This window comes from Aquarana catesbeiana, linkage group LG04 (genome assembly GCF_042186555.1).
Source record: "Aquarana catesbeiana isolate 2022-GZ linkage group LG04, ASM4218655v1, whole genome shotgun sequence".
Taxonomy (NCBI): Eukaryota; Metazoa; Chordata; class Amphibia; order Anura; family Ranidae; genus Aquarana; species Aquarana catesbeiana.
The window spans coordinates 16,629,762-16,649,830 of record NC_133327.1 but is presented as its reverse complement, the minus strand read 5'-3'; the positions used below and the strand labels follow the sequence as shown (position 1 = coordinate 16,649,830).

The window sequence follows — 20,069 nt, the reverse complement described above, 5'->3', positions numbered from 1 at the left end:
CACAGGACCCCACCCTCATACTACCCCCATCATTACACAGGACCCCTCCCCCAGACTACCCCCATTATTACACAGGAGCCCTCCCCTATATTACTCCCATCATTACACAGGACCCCTCCCCCAGACTACCCCCATTATTACACAGGAGCCCTCCCCTATATTACCCCCATCATTACACAGGACCCCCTCCCCCATACTACCCCCATCATTACACAGGACAGAATTGGATAGACAGAAATATAAATCCTTATATATATAGGTAGGTATTTATATAGGCAATACAGCTTTAAGGTTTTATTTCGCAATCTGTAAAATCTGTGAGATTCTTACCGAATTGTCAGCTCAAAGATTTGGTTTAGTTTACTCTGCAGCAACGAAGCCTGAAAAATAAAGAGAACCGATGTAAGGAGAAACAAAGGTCGTTTAGAAGTAAATAAACAAAAAGCAATAAAATTTCTAAATGATACAAATCCTCCAAAAACTGCCGATGGCAAGAGCTGTCATTTATTTCTTGGAGCGGCCAATTATATCCTTTTCCCATCCTACCTCTTCCCTAGTTCTCTTTCCTTTTGGTTCTTGTTCTTAACATGTATTTTATTCTTTCTTTTCCCTTAACATACATGCGTTAATATCTTCAAAGGGCCACCAAGACCCAACAAGGCCCAATCGATTAGATTTGGAAACTTTTCACGGAATTACATTATGAGTGCCCGTCTCTTCCTTATACAGGAGGATATCCCATGGTCTTGAGGTGCCACGGAGAAGGCGACCATCCAGGAGCTTGCAGCCACGCTTATCGCTGTTCACCCCAGCAGGAGAATAAGGTCCGGATATCCCAGGGTCCGATACACCAAGGAGAAGGACAGTTCCAGATATATCCCCACTTTACGCTATCTACCCCTGTAGGGGTATGAAGATCTGGTGAGTGGGTAACTGAAGGGACGTCACATCACGCTGTTTGCACAGGATTTGTCCTATGAATGCACAAGTCACTTTGGATTGCTTCACATATAATTAGCACCACAGATTGGACTTATATACCAGTATCCACTACTGACAGCAGAAGAAGCCCTAACAAGTTGAGAACGGAGTGGTCCTAAGTGACTATTGATTGGTTTAATTACAGAAGCCCCTTCGTTATTAGTCCAGGATGGGATGTACCTTCCTACCTCTAGTTGGACTCAATTCAAGACAAGTGGAGGTCCAATCCTCCAGCCCCTACCAGGAAACCAGCTGTTGCTGCACGTAAGACCGGACTGGAATCCGGAGTTGTTTCATTCTTAAAGTTTTTATTACCTTGCTCTACCCACAGTGCCTTACTCAAGATAAACTCTTTAAGCTCCAGAGATCAATGGAATCCACTATGCAGTACTTTTCTATATATGATATGTGTACTTTTCTATATATGATGGCACTTTAACTTCATACCACAAAGCTAGCATATGTCGCTTCCCCCTAATGATCTGAAGTCTTGCTACACTTTTTTATTTTGGGCCATTTACTAACTACCGATTACTAAAAGCCCTTACAGTCTTTTTATACCTCCCATAGACCCCTTTCACACTGGGGCATTGCGGGCGCTAGCGGTAAAGCGCTGCTAGTTTTAGCGGTGCTTTACCGCTGTTATAACGGCGCTTTTAGGCCGCTAGCATTTAACCCCCTGCTAGCGGCCAAATAAAGGGTTAATAGCGCCTGTGTTGTGGGAGATGCGTCAACGCTGCCTATTCATTTCAATGGGCAGGGGTGGTGGAGGAGAGGTGTATACACCTCTCCCCCACCACCCCAAAGATGCTGCTTGCACGACTTTTTTTCTCATCCTGCAAGCGCACCGCCCCAGTGTGAAAGCACTCGGGCTTTCACACTGGGGTGGATTGAGAGGCTCTTTTCAGGCGCTTTACAGGCGCTATTTTTAGTGCTAAAACGCTTGAAAAGCGCCCCAGTGTGAAAAGGGTCTTATGGTACATGTGCATGGAACAATATGACTTTCCTCACTATAGACCAGTATCGTCCCTGGCTGTTTCTTAATGGGACTCACAATCTGTTGTTACTATTTGGACACCAAGCATCCCTTCATAATGCCTATTGGCCCTCTCAGGAGCCTAATAGTTTAATTATCTACTTTTAAGTTCCAATATGATTGTTAAAATAGTGTCTCTTAATGTTAAATGTCTTAACAGTCCGTTTAAGCGTAGAACAATGTGGAATGAGGCTCAAAAATTGAAAGGAGATGTTATTTGTAAACAAGAAATGCATTGTCGAGCAGTTAATCCCCCTAAATGCTCCCACCGAGCCTTTCCCAACATTTTCTTTGCTAATGTGGAAAATAAAAAGAAAAGGGGTTATGATTGCTGTAAAACAGTCAGTAGCATTTATTTGTATGATCTAATCACTGATAGTAATGGTATATATATTATTTTAATTTGCACTCTTAACAATGTGCTTTATACCATTGTCAATGTTTACGCACCTAATTGGAGACACGTTTATATGAACTGAAGGAAGGAAGCAGATGCATTATTAATTTTAAGCTTTAGATGTTCGTTATTCTGGCATATTTCTGCCCCATCTGAAGCTTAAAGGGTTTAGTTCACCTTTACCAAAAAATAAACTGCCCATGCAACTAAGAGGCAGCTGTAGATAGAAACAAACCATATAGCTTTGACCATAGTTGAATAGGTGTAAGCTATTTACATTACTCCAGAGGCCTAGCTGGAAAACTCCCATAGACAACATCATCTTGTTGCTAAGACACTCACAGCAATCACTACTCACCCCCATCATCACAGTAGTAAGTTCTTTCTCTGATTCAAACACCCTCGCATGTGCTCTCTCGTCCCCATCACAGTAGCTCTGAGCTCAACAATGCTGCAACAGAGGAGTAACACATGCGTGGGGGTTTGAAAGCTCACTCCTGTGATGGTGGGGCTAAACAATACCAGCTGGGAGTGTCTTAGCAACGTAATCGCAATAAGGCAGGATGGGATGATGCCATCTCTGGGAGTCAGCCAGGCTTCTGGAGGTACGTAAATGGCATACACCTATAGCAAGGGTATTATCGAACTCTATTCAAAGCTTTTTATTAATAGGGGCCCCTTAGCTGCATAGGTAGTTTTTGGTGAGACAAATTAGCCCCTTTCTATGGACCCCAGAGATCATCCTTACATCTTTTCACATTTCCTTCTGCTTTTTCTAAAGACTGAAGCCCCCGTACACACGGTCCAAATATTGACCAAAATTAGCCATGACAGCAGATACCGGCTGACATTTCGTCCATGTGTACAGGTTCTTGTTTGACAGAAGCCGATCCGCTTCTGTCAAACTAGCATGCTGGAAAACCAGGCATCCAATTGTTCTCTTAGTTAGTGGCTGCGAGCGCTGACAGGTCTGTTCTGGCATTCTGGCAGGGGGGTGGTCCCCCTGTCAGAACATAATAGCACAGCTGGGAGATCGCTGTGCTAACATCGAATAGTTAGTACAGAGACCTCCTCGCAACCTGCTCACTTACCGTGTGTACCAGGCTTTAAGGTTTGCATTTTTTGAGTCTTACCCTGGCCCCACAATGAGCAGCGATTTCCTCAAAAGGAGCCTTCTGGAACTTCTCAACCACCTGCCGCCTTCGCTCGCGCTCTCGCTCTTCCACGGCCACACTGTCCACTGCAAGCAGTAAAACACAGTGATTAGGGTTTGTTAAGAGGACTGAAAAAAAGAAAGATGGCAAAGCAGGTTTTATTTTTGGTACCTTGCTCAGTGGTGACTTTATTATGTACAGCAAGCAGCTACTGATGTAGCTGCAACTCAATACATGAAACATGCAAACAATGAGAAATATGTTCAGTTGCCATTTGACTGAATGTTAGAATTGAGAGGACATGTAAATTAGAGGGAACCTAAAAAGATCTGCTCTCCTGTAGGCAATATATAGAAGAGTTAAACGTGCCTATGTACTCCTGTTTTGTAACCTCATAGCTGTATATTTGCATTATGAGATTATCTGAGACACTGCTGCCTCTGACTGCTAGTCTTGCCAAATTTGTAATGAAATTTGGTGATGTCATTATTGTGCTGATCACTGTTCCCCTTGCTGGAGAGGAAGCTGTACCTAAGAACCTGAAGTGCTAAAATATCCCTGATTCTGCTTTATTCTTTCTGTGGATCTGCTCTTCCTCTACCTCTCCTGCTGCTTCTTGATCCTCGCCATCAGATCACCAGTGATCAGGGGGGAAGCAAAAACCTGCTCCTCTATCAAGAAGGCCCCTTTCATGCAGAGACACAGTGCAGAACAAATCATGGTAAGTCAGTAATGGGGAAAAAAATCAGCTGCAGGGGAGACCATGAGCAATGCTAATGACTGGTCATTTGTCCTCTGCCTGGCTTTTTCAGGCACAGTTTCAACAGTAGATCACACTTTGCAGGATTCTGATTATAGAAAGAGTGTTGGTGCTAATGGTTATTGGTGTTTGCAGCATGACAGAAATTGGTAACCTTTGGGGATTGTCATACACAACAAAGAATAGTGAGAAAAACAGAAGCATCCAGCCAAGGGCAGATGTGTGGGCAAAAACACCTTAATAATGAGTAATGCCAGAGAGGAACAACTAGTCTTTTTTTATATTTACAACACTTGTGTGTAGTATGGAATCTCTGAAAAAAAAATATGAGAGTACCACTCATGTCAGGGCTTTGGCTCTGAGGAAGAGGGTCCTCCCTCGAAACACACAAGCCCCCCTGCAATACCGTCTGGTCCTCCAAACATCTCCGGTTCCAGTATCAGACTCTAGAGATACTGCTTCTATTGCTGTTGCATTGATAAGCTTGTATACAACAATTTTATGTGAGTATAATCATTGCTCTCTACCTTTATTAAAATTATTTTTGGTAATGCACAAGGTCGGTGCGCCCTCCCTTCTTTTCTATATGTTTCAGCTCCAAGGACACCCATTGTTCTGAGGAGGGCAGCAAGACCAGTGACATTCCATACAACATAAAGGGTTGACTGCACCACACACCTATAGGCCTAGCACCCAAGCGCAGGAGAATTGTTCTGCAATATCTGGGTGACAGAGTTAGATAAAGGTTCTGAGATTACCTAATATTGGTGAAAGGGTCAGATGACGGCTCTGAGGTAAGGCAGACTGGTAACAAGGTTTAATGAAGATTCTGATAGGAGGCAAGATTAGCGACATGGTCAGATAAAGGTTCTGGGAGGAGGTAAGATTGGTGATAGGTTCAGATGAAGGCTCGTGGATAAGGTAATATCGATGACATGATGAGATGGTCAGATGAAGGCTCTGGGATGAGGTAAGATTGATGACAGGGTCAGATGAAGGCTTGTGGATAAGGTAATATTGATGACATGATCAGATGGTCAGCTGAAGCCTCTGGGATGAGGTAAGATTAGTGACAGGGTCAGATAAAGTCTCTAGGATGAGGTAGATTGATGATAGGGTCAGATGAAGGCTCTGGGAATAGGTAGATTGGCGACAGGAAAGATGAAGGCTCTGGGATGGTGAAAGAGGTGAAGGTTCTGGGATGAAGTATACTGGTGACAGGGTCAGATGAAGGCCCTGAGATGAGGTTGACTGGTGACAGTGATGATGAAGTTTCTTGAATGATGTAGACTGGTGACAGCCTCAGATGAAGGCCCTGGGGTGAGGTTAGATTAATGACATGGTCAGATGAAGATTTTTGGAAGAGGTAGATTGGTGACAGGTGAAGATGAAGGCTTCAGGGGTTAAGATAAGATTGCTAAAATGGGAAAGTGAAGGCTCTGTGATGAGGTGAGATTGGTGACATAGGAAGATGAAGGCTCTGGAATGATATAAGATTGGTGATATTGGAAGATGAAGGCACTGTGATGAGGTAGATTGGTGATATGGGAAGATGAAGGGCTAGGAGGAGGTGAATTGATGGCAGGGTCAGATGAAGGCTAGTAGATAAGGTAATATTGATGACAAGATCAGATGATAAAGGTTCTTGGATGATGTAGACTGGTGACAGGGTCAGATGAAGGCTCTGGGATGGGGTAAGATTGGTGACAGGGTCAGATGAAGGCTAGTAGATAAGGTAATATTGATGACATGATCATATGGTCATATAGAGGCTCTGGGATGAGGTAAGATTAGTGACAGGGTCATATGAAGGCTCTGGGAAGAGGTAGACTGGTGGCAGGGTCAGATGAAGGCTCTGGGAAGAGGTAGACTGGTGGCAGGGTCAGATGAAGGCTCTGGGAAGAGGTAGACTGGTGGCAGGGTCAGATGAAGGCTCTGGGAAGAGGTAGACTGGTGTCAGGGTCAGATGAAGGCTCTGGGAAGAGGTAGATTGGTGGCAGGTTCAGATGAAGGCCCTGGGAAGAGGTAGATTGGTGACAAGATCAGATTAGGCTCTGGGAAGAGGTAGATTGGTGGCAGGGTTAGATGAAGCCCCTGGGAAGAGGTAGATTGGTGACAGGATCAGATTAAGGCTCTGGGAAGAGGAAGATTAGTGGCAGGGTCAGATGAAGGCTCTAAGAAGAGGTAGATTGGTGGCGGGTAAAGATGAAAGCTCTGAGATGGGGTAAGATTGGTGAAAGAGGTGAAGTCTCTGGGATGAAGTATATTGGTGATAGGGTCAGAGGAAGACTTTGGGATGAGATAAGATTGGTAACATGGGAAAATGAAGGCTCTGAGATTAGATGAGATTGGTGGTATGGGAAGATGAAGGCTCTGGGATGAAGTAATATTGATGACATGGTCAGATGAAGATTCTGTCATGTGGTAGATTAGTGGTAGGGGACAATGAAGGTCCTGGGATGAGGTAGATTGGTGACAGGGACGATGAAGGTCCTGGGATAATGCAGACTGGTGACAGGGTCAGATGAAGGCTCTGGGATAGGGTAAGATTGGAAGGTTAGATTGTATAAAGAAAAACCACAATGAATTGCTAGATCACTATCAAGTCTGTGTAAGACTAGACTCCCCACGCCTTGTTGAATACATGCCAGAAAGAATTCAGGCCAAAAAAGAAGGTGAAAAAATGGGGCTCAGCTGTACTACACAGACATAGCAATGAAGTGGTCACTGAGTATTTCACAGCTCGTTACAATACTGAAAAAAAACCAAACAAAATAAAGAACGACTAATGTGACAAGAATAAGACTGTAATGGAAGATGAAAGAAGAATCAATTAGATACAGTAAACCAAATAAATTTTCCCCATTTTTAGATGGCAACTTTAGATTTGTGCATTGTGGGTGAAGTGGAGCAAGCTTTTATCACCACTGGGTATTTACTGCAGTATGAAACCTATGCAGGAAGATCTTATCTCTTTAGTAGAACACTGTAATAGGAAAAGTTTAGGTTTCGGCTAAGCTATTGTTGTTATCGCCTCTGATCCTCCATATAATTCTATACAGAATCCACTAACAGGCAAGGAACAAAAGGAAAAACTGCATCAAGTGCCCTCTACTGGATTCTCCACAGCAATGCAGTATATGGAGTACCCAAGCCTATTCATTAATTATAAGTGAAAATTACAACAATCTATTGCTGTGTTTTTTATAATATAAAATTAAAAACTTTACCGGGGTATTTTGTGCATTCATGTTCAAAATTATCTAGTTTGAAACATTTTAAACATTTTTATTAATCAGTAACTGTAAAGTCCTACCATATAGCACTTTGATTATACTCTCTCTGCACCTACTGCAAGATCCTACTTCAGCAGCACGGGTTGCAGGTCCTGTCATTTTGCCACTCTCCTCCTGCTAAAGCGCCCAAGGTGACAGGGCCAAAGTGCCCCATCACCATCCTCCATGAGAACTACAGCAGCATGTCCTGTCTTTTTGGCACTCTCCTCCTGCTGAAGCGCCCAAGGTGATAAGGCCAAAGTGCTCCATCCCCATGAGAACTAAAGCAGCACAGGCAGCAGGTCCTCTCTTTTTGGCACCCTTCTCCCGCTGAAGCGCCCTAGGTGACAAGGCCAAAGTGCCCCCTCCCCATGAGAACTACAGCAGCATGGGTAGCAGGTCCTGTCTTTTTGGCACTCTCCTCCTGCTGAAGCACCCAAAATGACAAGGCCACAGTGCCTCCTCATCCCCCATTGGAACTACAGCAGCACGGGTTGCAGGTCCTGTCACCTTTTCTGCCTAACCTTTGGCGTAACATCTGATCCTGTGAATTTGCGTACTTTAAACGATATGCAAGCAGGCACCTTAAATTGCTGAAATAATGTCTTGGATCTATGCCTTTCGCATAAGAAAAATCTGCATTCTACACGTTAAGGCCGTTTCCTGGGCCTCATTGGAAGAAGAGGAATTGTCTCGGGCAACACAGACAAACATGTTCCAAATCTAAAGTCCATCTGATTTTCGACCGAAAAAGTCCGCTGCAGGTCCGATGAAGCCCACACACGGTCGGATTGTCCGACGAATTCGTTCCGTCGAACCAGTCTGGTAGAAAAGTGTGTACACGGTACAACAATAAGGAGAGCTGATGAGCAGAAAAAGTCTGGCAGATCACAAGTTAACAATCACTGATATAGATAATGTACCTATCTGAGTAATACAACTTTTTCTGTAATATTTTTTATTATAAAAAGTAAAAGAGGACAACCTAAAACTAGTGCGATATTTGACACTGTTTTCGATAAACTAACGCATCAATATCTTGTTGGATGGATGGTGTAGCATTTTTTTTCAATGTGCTCATCAGATATTTTGGTTCTAATTTTGCCCTTCGTGTGCTTCATTCTTGAAAATAGTTGCTCACAAATATAGGTACTGCCAAAAATTGATGACATGAGTAACGCGAGATTGTGAAGAGTGGGAGATGGGGCAATCAAAGGGTTAAATGTGTTCCCTATGTGTGCTTTCTAATTGTGTGGGGGATGTTGACACTAGAGGAGGAGAGAGATCGGTGTTCCTGATTAGTAGGAATCACAGATCTCTCACTTCCTCTGTGACAGAATGACGGTCTGCCTTGCCTTGCCTGTCATTCCCCCAAACGATCGTGGGTGGCTGGCGGCTATCGCGGCTGCCGGACCCGCTGATTGCCTCCTGCTGTGACTGGACGCAATCAACGGGTTCGGCGGCCGTGATCATGATGGCCTCTTCTCTGTCACAGAGGAAGAGAGAGATCTGTGATGTGTACTAATCAGGAACACTGATCTCTCTCTTTTCGTCGCTGGCGGAGCGCACCCCAGGTCAGAAAGCGCGAACAACGTACAGGTACGTTGTTTCACGCAGCCGGACCACCCTGCCGCAGTATATGTGCGGTGGGCAGTCCAGAAGTAGTTAATGTCTATGGGACCCGAACTTGAAAAATCAAAAGTGCCCATTTTGAAGGCCATAAATATTATTGGCCATAAAAAAAAAAATTATGGGGGTCCAGGTACTGCCCCACCATTTCTAAAAAAAAAAAAAAAATGTTAAACAAAACGGCGTGGGGGTCCCTCCAATCCATACCAAGCCCTTTGGCCTGGTATTAAAAAATCCATACCAGACCCTTATCCGAGCATGCAGCCCTGCAGGTCAGGAAAGGGGGGGGCGACGAGCGAGCCCCCCCCCCCCGAACCACACCAGGCCACATGTCCTCAACATGGGGAGGTGCTCTGCGGCAAGGTAGTCTGCCACCCCAAAGCACCTTGTCCCCATATTGATGGGGACAAGGGCCTCTTCCTGACAACCCTGGGCTGTGGGGGTCTTTAACAAGAGGGCCTCCAGATCCTGCCCACCCATGTGAATGAGTATGGGGTACATAGTACCCCTACCCATTCACCAACAAAGTGTCAAAAAGAAATAAAAACACACACAGATTTTGACAATTTCCCCCGATGTCCCTCAATCATGACGCCTGCCACACCACCGTTTCAAAAAAAGCCCACGATGAAGGCTAACCGCATACTATCTGCTCCGCCGTTTGACAGTTCTTATATAGGTAAGGGGCGGGGCCATCTGGTGACGTCACCTGGTGGCACTGCCTCTAAAAAACGTCACCAACCGATGCAATCTGGGTCGGTGACGGTAGCTGTTCTATCTACATTTTCAATGCTTAGATTGCACCCATAATAAAACTTCAAAAATAAGAAGTCTGTCATAATGGGTGGACGGTGCAAAAATTTCTCTGTCAGAGTCTGCTAGATGTACACAAATTCAGCAGCCTGTCTCACTTAGGGCAAACCTGTTAAGCACCACTACTATACCACTAAGTATAGTCAGCACAGTCAGATTCATATGTATTCAAAAAAAAAAAAAAAATGCAAAAAAACCCAAAAAACTAAACAACAATGCCAATACGTTGGTTCACTCACCTATTGCGTTTTTCAATGTCTCAAAGGTTATCTCTTCTGCTGGAGCTTTCTGATGAGAGAAAACAAAAATACTTCACTATGGTTAAAAGAAAAAGCAACAGTACGAGAATCTCTTAGTGAGAAAACATACCTGCAGAATAAAACCATGTAAAGTAAAAATTTGATGAAAAAAAAAATGTAGTGTATCTAAAGCCAACTATAGATGGTTCAAATCTCGGCCAGCTCAGCAGGGACCAGTCAAGATTCGATCCATCTATGGGCAACAGCATGTCGGATTTCTATCATGCAATTTCTGCCAGTGGCTATAGCCACTAGCAACAATAATTGTGTTCTCCTGGCAGGGGCGGCTCCCCACGCCCCTCACCAGGAGAACACACTAGCTTTATGGGAGGGAGCTGTCGGTGTTGATGGGGAATCAAGTAACTTTCTTTCCTGCAACCTGTGGTTGCAGAAAATCGCATAATCTTTGACCTGCCTACAGCCCAATTTTTGTCTCTGCTGGTGAGACCCACTCCTCTAATTGTCCTGATGACCATTTTATTGGAACAGGAAAGTATAGGAAAAATTCGCAATTTTGAGGTCTGATACCCGAATAGGAATAAAGGGGAACTTTCCCAATAGAAACACCTGTTCTGGTGGGCAATGCCTTACAGGATCAGAGATAAGTTTGATTTAACCACTTCTGGACTGCCCTATACGGTAGCAGATACACTGCTATATATATATATATATATATATATATATATATATATATATATACACACACACACACACATACACACACACATACATATATATATTGACATTTTTGCAGATTTATTAAAAAAGAAAAACTAAAATATCACATGGTCCTAAGTATTCAGACCCTTTGCTGTGACACTCATATATTTAACTCAGGTGCTGTCCATTTCTTCTGATCATCCTTGAGATGGTTCTACACCTTCATTTGAGTCCAGCTGTGTTTGATTATACTGATTGTACTTGATTAGGAAAGCCACACACCTGTCTATATAAGACCTTACAGCTCACAGTGCATGTCAGAGCAAATGAGAATCATGAGGTCAAAGGAACTGCCTGAAGAGTTCAGAGACAGAATTGTGGCAAGGCACAGATCTGGCCAAGGTTACAAAAAAATTTCTGCTGCACTTAAGGTTCCTAAGAGCACAGTGGCCTCCATAATCCTTAAATGGAAGACGTTTGGGACGATCAGAATCCTTCCTACAGCTGGCCGTCTGGCCAAACTGAGCTATCGGCGGAGAAGAGCCTTGGTGAGAGAGGTAAAGAAGAACCCAAAGATCACTGCAGTGGGGAGATGGGAGAAAGTTGTAGAAAGTCAACCATCACTGTAGCCCTCCACCAGTCGGGGCTTTATCGCAGAGTGGCCCAACGGAAGCCTCTCCTCAGTGCAAGACACATGAAAGCCCGCATGGAGTTTGCTAAAAAACACTTGAAGGACTTCAAGATGGTGAGAAATAAGATTCTCTGGTCTGATGAGACCAAGATAGAACTTTTTGGCCTTAATTCTAAGCGGTATGTGTGGAGAAAACCAGGCACTGCTCATCACCTGTCCAATACAGTCCCAACAGTGAAGCATGGTGGTGGCAGCATCATGCTGTGGGGGTGTTTTTCAGCTGCAGGGACATGATGACTGGTTGCAATCGAGGGAAAGATAATTGCGGCCAAGTACAGGGATATCCTGGACGAAGACCTTCTCCAGAGTGCTCAGGACCTCAGACTGGGCCGAAGGTTTACCTTCCAACAAGACAATGATCCTAAGCACACAGCTGAAATAACGAAGGAGTGGCTTCACAACAACTCTGTGACTGTTCTTGAATGGCCCAGCTGAGCCCTGACTTAGACCCAATTGAGCATCTCTGGAGAGACCTAAAAATGGCTGTCCACTAACGTTTACCATCCAACCTGACAGAACTGGAGAGGATCTGCAAGGAGGAATGGCAGAGGATCCCCAAATCCAGGTGTGAAAAACTTGTTGCATCTTTCCCAAAAAGACTCATGACTGTATTAGATCAAAAGGGTGCTTATACTAAATACTGAGCAAAGGGTCTGAATACTTAGGACCATGTGATATTTCAGTTTTTCTTTTTTAATAAATCTGTAAAAATGTCAACAATTCTGTGTTTTTCTGTCAATATGGGGTGCTGTGTGTACATTAATGAGGAAAAAAAATGAACTTAAATGATTTTAGCAAATGGCTGCAATATAACAAAGAGTGAAAAATTTAAGGGGGTCTGAATACTTTCCGTCCCCACTGTGTGTGTGTATATATATACACACACATATATATACATACACATACACATATATATACATACATGATTCTGCACTTCCGCCTGCGATTATTCACAGTGGAAGCCAATTTGGGGGTGCCGGGCACTAGATGACAAAGCATTTACCACTGACGGGGTGCTTATAATGGTCATCTTTATCCCAAAAGGAAAAAGAACTGTTTGATGTGACTGCTTATAAAGTGTTAGCTGGAGTTTTTCTTCAGTTTGTTATTGTATTTAAATCTCCTCGTACATCTAACACTCCCCTTCCCCCAGACCGACAATGCTGCTGTCCAGAAGGTGCCCCCTGTTTGCCCTTATCCAGAGTGGGGGTGCTCCAATACAGTAGGTGTGTTACTGGCCAGATCACTAGGTGAAAACAGAGGGAAAAAGACTAAAAAATTAAAACTGATGCAGCCAGCACATCTAATGATTGGTAAGCTGCAATATAATACATTTTTAGATTTGGGTTTAATATTGCTTTAACCACTTCAGTACAGGACACTTTCACCCCCTTCCTGCCCAGGCCAATTTTCAGTGCTGTCACACTCTGAATGACAATTGTGCGTCATGCTACGCTGTACCCAAACAATATTTTTACCATTTTTTTTTAGACAGATAGCGCCTTCTTTTAGTGGTATTTAATCACCACTGGGTTTTTTTTTTTTTTGCTAAAAAAAAAAAATTGAGAAAAAGTTTTTCTTTGTTTCTGTTATAACATTTAGTAAATAAGCACGTTTTCTCCTTCACTGATGTGCACAGATGAGGCTGCACTGATGAGGAGGCTCTAATATGCAGCACTGATGGGCACTGTTATGTAGCACTAATGGTCAGCCTTTATGGGCACTGATTATCAGTGCAGACCCCCCCCCCCCCCCATCATGAGAGCCCCTTATCGGCTCTCCTCTATTCATGCGCTGTCAGTGTGAATAGAGGAATGCCGATAACCGGCACTTGCTAGTTATGCTATGATCAGCTGTGATTAGACAGATGATCACATGGTAAAGTGCCTACGTCACTTCGGATGTGTGATCGGAGATGTGGTCTGCGCACATGAGTGACTTGTTCTGAAGGACGTCAGATGACGTGTTCTGAAGATAGACATATGGCGTCCAGTCAGAACAGGAGGACCATCGCCCAGCTGTCATTTTGCTGTAGGCCGGGAGGGATGTGGTTAATGAATGTATGATGTTCATCATATATAATCTGACTCCCCCCTCACCTTTTCCCCACGAGTCCAGTGAATGGCCCGCAGTTCTCTCCAACTGCCTATTCATAAACTTTCAGCAGCACTAAGCCAGCTTCATTCCATGCTTTATGAAAGGCTATATAATATAATAGGTCAATGAATCAGATCAACGTTACCTCCTCCTTCTCCGGGCTGTTCCGCGACTCCACTTCCACCTGCAGGGATATTGTCTCTCCGATACTCTTTCTTTTCGACAATCGGTCTTCATCTGCAAGTCAATGAATAACTGGTTACTGCTGTCCTTGGTGCTCCGCTCTTCAATGGCAGCCAAGACAATGCAACTAATGGCTTTAAGGTACATACATGGAACGCCTTGGAAACTTCATCCCATTAAACAGTCAGTCCACCCGTCTGCATGCATTAAATATGGCCATACAGCAGACGGAGCTCTAGGCTCCATTTCTTGTATTTACTAGGCTAACATTAATTGCTTTGCTAAAAAAAAAAAAAAAGAAAAATTGTATCAAATACTTACCGTACTTTTCCTTTCCTGGCGCCAATCCATGGCAGAATACATGTGGTAGTATACTGCCATGAATTGGCGCCAGGAAAACGGAAAATTGTCTGAAATACTTACAGTGATTTTCCTTTCCTTTTTGGCAGCATACCAACATTGTTTACAGAGCTGGAGGTCAGATTACACAAACAGCTAAATGATTAGCGACTTCCTCCTCCATTTCTGCTCTGTACAGCAGCACAAAGCCTTTCATTTGAAAACAGATAGTCTGAAAGCAAACTGTAACTGTTCTGCTTTTCCTCTTTTGAAAGCTCATTATTCTGTACACAAAATGCCACGGGTTTACCTCGTGTTATTTATAAAGTGACAAATTTGCATAAACAATAAACAAAATAAGTTTGAGGTGACCAGTTGCTCTAATAATTGGGCTCTCCACACCTGAAAGTGTTCTTACCTGTTAGCTGGGGAACATAAGGTGTGCTTAGCCTGTCAGAGTTATAACCGCTTCCCCCCAGGATCTCACTGACTTTACTCTGCAGGAACAGCAGCTCCATGTCAATGTGATCAACATTCTTCGACCACCTGTGGGACAAAAGGACCTCATTGTCACTATGCATTTCTACCCATAGCATGGACAATCAGATGAAATGCTAAAAGCCTTCAGTGAAACTTCAGAAAACATTGACCTCCATGTCTGAACTGCCATTCATTAGATTTCAGAGTAAGAAGTAGTACAGGGGAGGACTGGGAACTTTTGACCACAGAGGCAACAACAACCAGTGGGCCCTTTCATGGTAGGGACAGTTCCTGTAGGCTAAGGAGAGTGAACCAGACAAAGTGTGCCCCAGTGATTGGTGGGCATGGTGAAGGATTTAATCTGGCCCTCAGCTAGGGTCAGTGAGGTATCCTCAATGTGTGTCAATTGAGGATCCAGGTCAGCAGAGGCTGCATTAGGTCTCTGCTTCTCCCGCTGATGTCCTAGCAACCAATGATGTGCTTGCCTCAGCATTCACAAGAGGACAAAACTAGCTCCCTTGTCACCTCATCCCACACCTACCTCCAGGACTTCTCCAGAGCCTCTCCCATCTTCTGGAACTCTCTATCCCAATCTGTCCGTCTATCTCTTACTTTGTCCACTTTGAGACAATCCATGAAAACTCATCTCTTCAGAGAAGCCTATCTGGCCCCCACCAAACAACTGTACATTTATTTTCTTCATCAGCTCATCCCCACATAGTTATTACCTCTTGTATCTCTTGACCCTCCTTCTTGGATTGTAAGCCCTAATGAGCAGGGCTCTCTGATCCATACTGTTTTAAATTGTATTGTAATTGTACTGTCTACTCTCATGTTGTAAAGCGCTGTGTAAACTGTCGGGGCTATATAAATCCTGTATAATAATAATAAACTAAAGGGGGAGTCTGACGGGGATTCTCATGTAAGAGGGACCCTGATTTAAAGATGAACTATGATGGGGAACCTGATGTAAAGGGGGACTCTGATTGGGAATCTGATATAAGAGGGACCATGTTGTAAGTGTGGACTTATTCATTTATAAAACTGATTACTATAGGTTAAGTCCAACTGGGTGCATGCCACCTAGTGGATGTATCTCTTTATTTACATTTTTACTGTGCGCAGGGAACATAGCTATTGCTATACTTCAATCGCTTCGATGATGGACCTTCTGGTTTCAGCTTCTGCAGAGTTGTATCCAGCCACTTTGCCTGCCCCTCCACCCAAGTCCTGATCTCCACCCGATAGAACACCTTTAGAATGAATTAGAGTGGAGACTGTGGGCCAGGCCTTCTTGTCCAACATCAGTGCCTGACCTCACAAATGCGCTTCTGGAAGAATGATCAAACATTCCCATAGACACACTCCTAAACCTTGTGGACAGCCTTCTTAGAATAGTTGAAGCTGTTATAGCTGCAAAGGGTGGGCCAACTCAATATTGAACCCTACTGACTAAGACTGGGATGCCATTTAAGTTAATTTGCATGTAAAGGCAGATGTCCCAATACTTTTGACAATATTATATATATATATATAAACTTTGGTTTGAGAGTGTTTTGCAAGACAAGCAACATTTTTTAATACATTTTGACTTGATATACAAGCGATGTCTTGATATACAAGTAGCGTCATGTCACAACTGAGTATAAAAGAGAAGAGAGGCACCTCTAAATGTAGCAATACAGTTACATTTAATGAAGGTACAACATTTAGCAACTCACATGGTTTATGATTAAAACAGGCTCATCTAAGTATGCAGGGCATCCGGGGTAAAGCTGTCTGAATAGACCGTCCTCTGCACCGCCATCAACGTCATCCCTTCCACCAGGGGCAGACTGACCACTCAGGCACTGCCTGAGGGCCCCATGCCACTAAGGGGCCCCATCAGGGTTGCCAGCCTCAATAAAACCAGGGACAGTATGTAAAAATCTGTGTTTTTTTAAAAATCCCAAGATTATAGCTGTCCCGCCTCTCCAGTACCTTTTCAGTGTGTGTATGTGTATTCTGTGTGTGTATACTGTGTGTGTATTTTGTGTGTCTGTGTGTGTATATTGTATGTATATTGTATGTGCGTGTGTGTGTATACTGTGTGGCCCCATAATCTATTGCCTGGGGGCCCCATAATCTATTGCCTGGGGGCCCCAAAATCTCCTATTGCCCGGGGCCCCATAATCTTCTCCTATTGCCCGGGGGCCCCATAATCTCCTATTGCCCGGGGGCCCCGTGAGTTGTCAGTCCGCCCCTGCCTTCCATGCTGCGCTTCAAGCCTTGCTTTTGGATCACTCTACTGCAGGGTAGTCTTCCCGTTCATGATTGCAGACGGATAGCGATGAGAGTCGGCAGTGCGGGGGATTGTCTATGTGGTCAACTTTACCCCGGATGTCTGCATACTTAGATGTGCCTCTTTTAATCATCAACCATGTGAGTTGATAATTGTCTGGCACAGATGCCATTGACGCTCGGATCGTGCCTTCATTAAATGTAACCATATTCCTACATTTAGAAGTGCCTCTCTTCTCTTTTATACTCTGGAGCTCCTGCTGGATTTTGCTTCTAATCCCCTTGTGGAGGCTTCCATTTGTGAATGGACATTTTATGGTTACACAACCAATCACATCACTATAATCTTTTTACATGGACTATAAACTGAAGGACCTATGAATAAATGGTTGTGGAACAAATCATTTGAGTTTCTAATAGTTCTTATGGGGAAATTCGCTTTGATATACCGTACAAGTGCTTTGGATTACAAGCATGCTTCCGGAACGAATTATGCCCGCAATCCAAGGTTTTATTGTATATGTTTTAGCATATAAGTTATGTTTTATTCACACATCTGAATGTTTAAAGATAAATACTTTGGAGAATAAGGCGATTTTGTTGTTTGCAATAAGGATAGGTATGATTAAGTGTCACAAATGGTTGCGCCACACTTTTTTGGTATGTGTATCTGTCACGCTGATGCTTTGGCTTCAATTCTCTCTCAGTAGCTCACCCTGAATAATAATAAAGATAAGGAATTGAAATTGCCGCTTTTGCAGTATGCTTGTACTAGGTCTGCGACACTGAAGTTACACACAGCCAGGCACATAGTATTTTCATAAAGAGGTCAGCAATGGTAGCCCTCAAACCTCCCTCAAGATTCACTTTGGTCTGACTTAATCTTCTTCAAGTCAACGGCCTCTACAAAATGGTGGTCAACATCTTCCCATAACAGCTGGATGGTATTGTGCAATGTGCAGAGTATTGACGTTCTGCAGAGATTATTGCCTTATCTTGGGCCGCAGAGACACAAAGCAATAAATACAGAGCCTGACCCATTAGATTGATGGGGTCAGTTTCTCAAGTGTTTAAAATCTAAGTGCTGCAAGAGCAGACAAAGAGCATGAGTGGGCAGCAGCCTAAGTGCATTTAGATGCAAGTGAGCATTGCTGCGCTAAAGTCTGATAAGTGGCTGGATGATGAGTCATTGTTTACCACTTCCTAAAGATACAATTGTCTGCTATTGACATGCTTGTCCTCTACTAGTACACAGGCTTTTTGTTTCTGATATGATGTGATGTCACTCTATAGTGTCAATTTTCTAAATGAAAAGCTACTACAGTACTAAAATGATACAGAGACAATTACCAATGGCTAGCTGTCATGGCGGGTAAATCAGCCATTTTTTAAGGTGACAGAATGGTAGCTATTTTCTGAATCGGGGAGGGGGGCAGGCACGATCCAAGCGTCAATGGCATCTGTGCCAGCCAATTCATTTCTTAAAGAGTACCCATAGCCTACTTTGTCTCTCTCATTAATACCTTGTCATCCAGTCCCCGTCAGCTCTTCTCAACCTTTAACTCTCTGCCCACCCCCTCTACCCACTAACTCACTCACTGCCCAAAAGATTGCCAATCACTTCACAGACACGATTGATGCAATACGTGAAGACACCCTCACAACATACCTTGCCTAACAGCACAGTCAACACTCTCTTTTGACCTGGCTACTACTGAAGAGGGTACAAATCTTTTCTCAGATGCCCACCCAACCAATTGTCCTTTGGATCCTGTTCCCTCACAACTTCTATGGCCACCCTCTTCTTCTATCCTATGCTCCCTCACCCACATCTTCAATCTCTCCCTCTCTAGTGGCACCTTCCCCTCCCCTCTAAAACATGCACAGATCACTCCCATACTTAAAAAGCCCTCACTGGACCCCACCAACCTGAACAACTTAAGACCCATCTCATTGCTCCCATTCACCTCTAAACTTCTAGAACGCTTGGCCTACAAACGCTCCTACCTCAGTGAAAAGAACCTTCTTGACCCCTTACAGTCTGGCTTTCGCTCGCAGCACTCCACAGAAACTGCTTTACTAAAACTCACTAACGATTTACTAACTGCTAGAACCAATGGCCACTACTCCATACACCTAATGCTTGACCTCTCTGCGGCCTTTGATACTGTTGACCACCAGCTCCTTCTCAATAAACTCCCTTCCCTTGACCTCCAAGATTCTGCTCTATCCTGGTTCTCCTACCTATCACAGTGCTCCTTTAGTATTACCTACAACTCTGTCTCCTCCTCTCCATCGACCCTTTCTGTGGGAGTCCCCCAAGGCTCTGTTCTAGGACCCCTTCTCTTCTCTATCTACACCTCCTACTTTGGTCACTTGATAACTGCCCAAGGCTTTAAAATACCATCTATACGCTGATGACACAGAAATCTAGCTGTCTACTCCTCACCTCACTCCTTCAGTCTCCTAACTTACTAACTGACATAGCAGCATGGATGTCGCACCACTTCCTTTATCTAAATCTCTCTAAAACTGAGCTGGTAATACCCCCCCCCCGCCCCCCTTTCCATCAAAATCAATAATGCAACCATCAATCCCTCCCCTCATGCCAGGGTACTAGGTGTAATCCTAGACTGACCTGTCATTTCAGCTCCAAATTCAAATGCTGTCGAAAAGCCTGTAGACTTCACCTCGTAACATCTCTAAAATTCGCCCCTTTTTAAGAAATGAAACCACCAAACTCCTCATTCACTCCCTCTTTATCTCTCGCCTTGACTATTGCAACTCCCTTCTCACTGGCCTACCTGTCCATAGGCTATCCCCTCTTTAGTCTATCATGAATGCTGCTGCCAGACTTATCCACCTTACCAACCACTTAGTGTCTGCCAACCCTCTCCACCAATCCCTATATTGGCTCCCCCGATCACCCAGCAAATTACATTCAAAATACTAACCACAACATACAAAGCAATTCACAACTCTGCCCTAAAATACA

General features: G+C 43.9%; 1 protein-coding gene across 4 annotated transcripts in view; it reads right to left on the bottom strand.

Annotated features, from left to right (window-relative positions):
* EFR3B (EFR3 homolog B) overlaps window positions 1–20,069 on the bottom strand; it is a 361,102-nt gene that overhangs the window by 8,630 nt on the left and 332,403 nt on the right. For all 4 annotated transcript variants that reach the window (XM_073624871.1, XM_073624872.1, XM_073624870.1 and 1 more), the window contains 5 exons: window positions 14,733–14,860; window positions 13,938–14,029; window positions 10,285–10,333; window positions 3,548–3,654; window positions 331–380 (listed from right to left, as the gene is read on the bottom strand). In XM_073624871.1, the coding sequence (XP_073480972.1) occupies window positions 331–380; window positions 3,548–3,654; window positions 10,285–10,333; window positions 13,938–14,029; window positions 14,733–14,860 (426 nt within the window). The remainder of the gene's footprint in view (window positions 1–330; window positions 381–3,547; window positions 3,655–10,284; window positions 10,334–13,937; window positions 14,030–14,732; window positions 14,861–20,069) is intronic.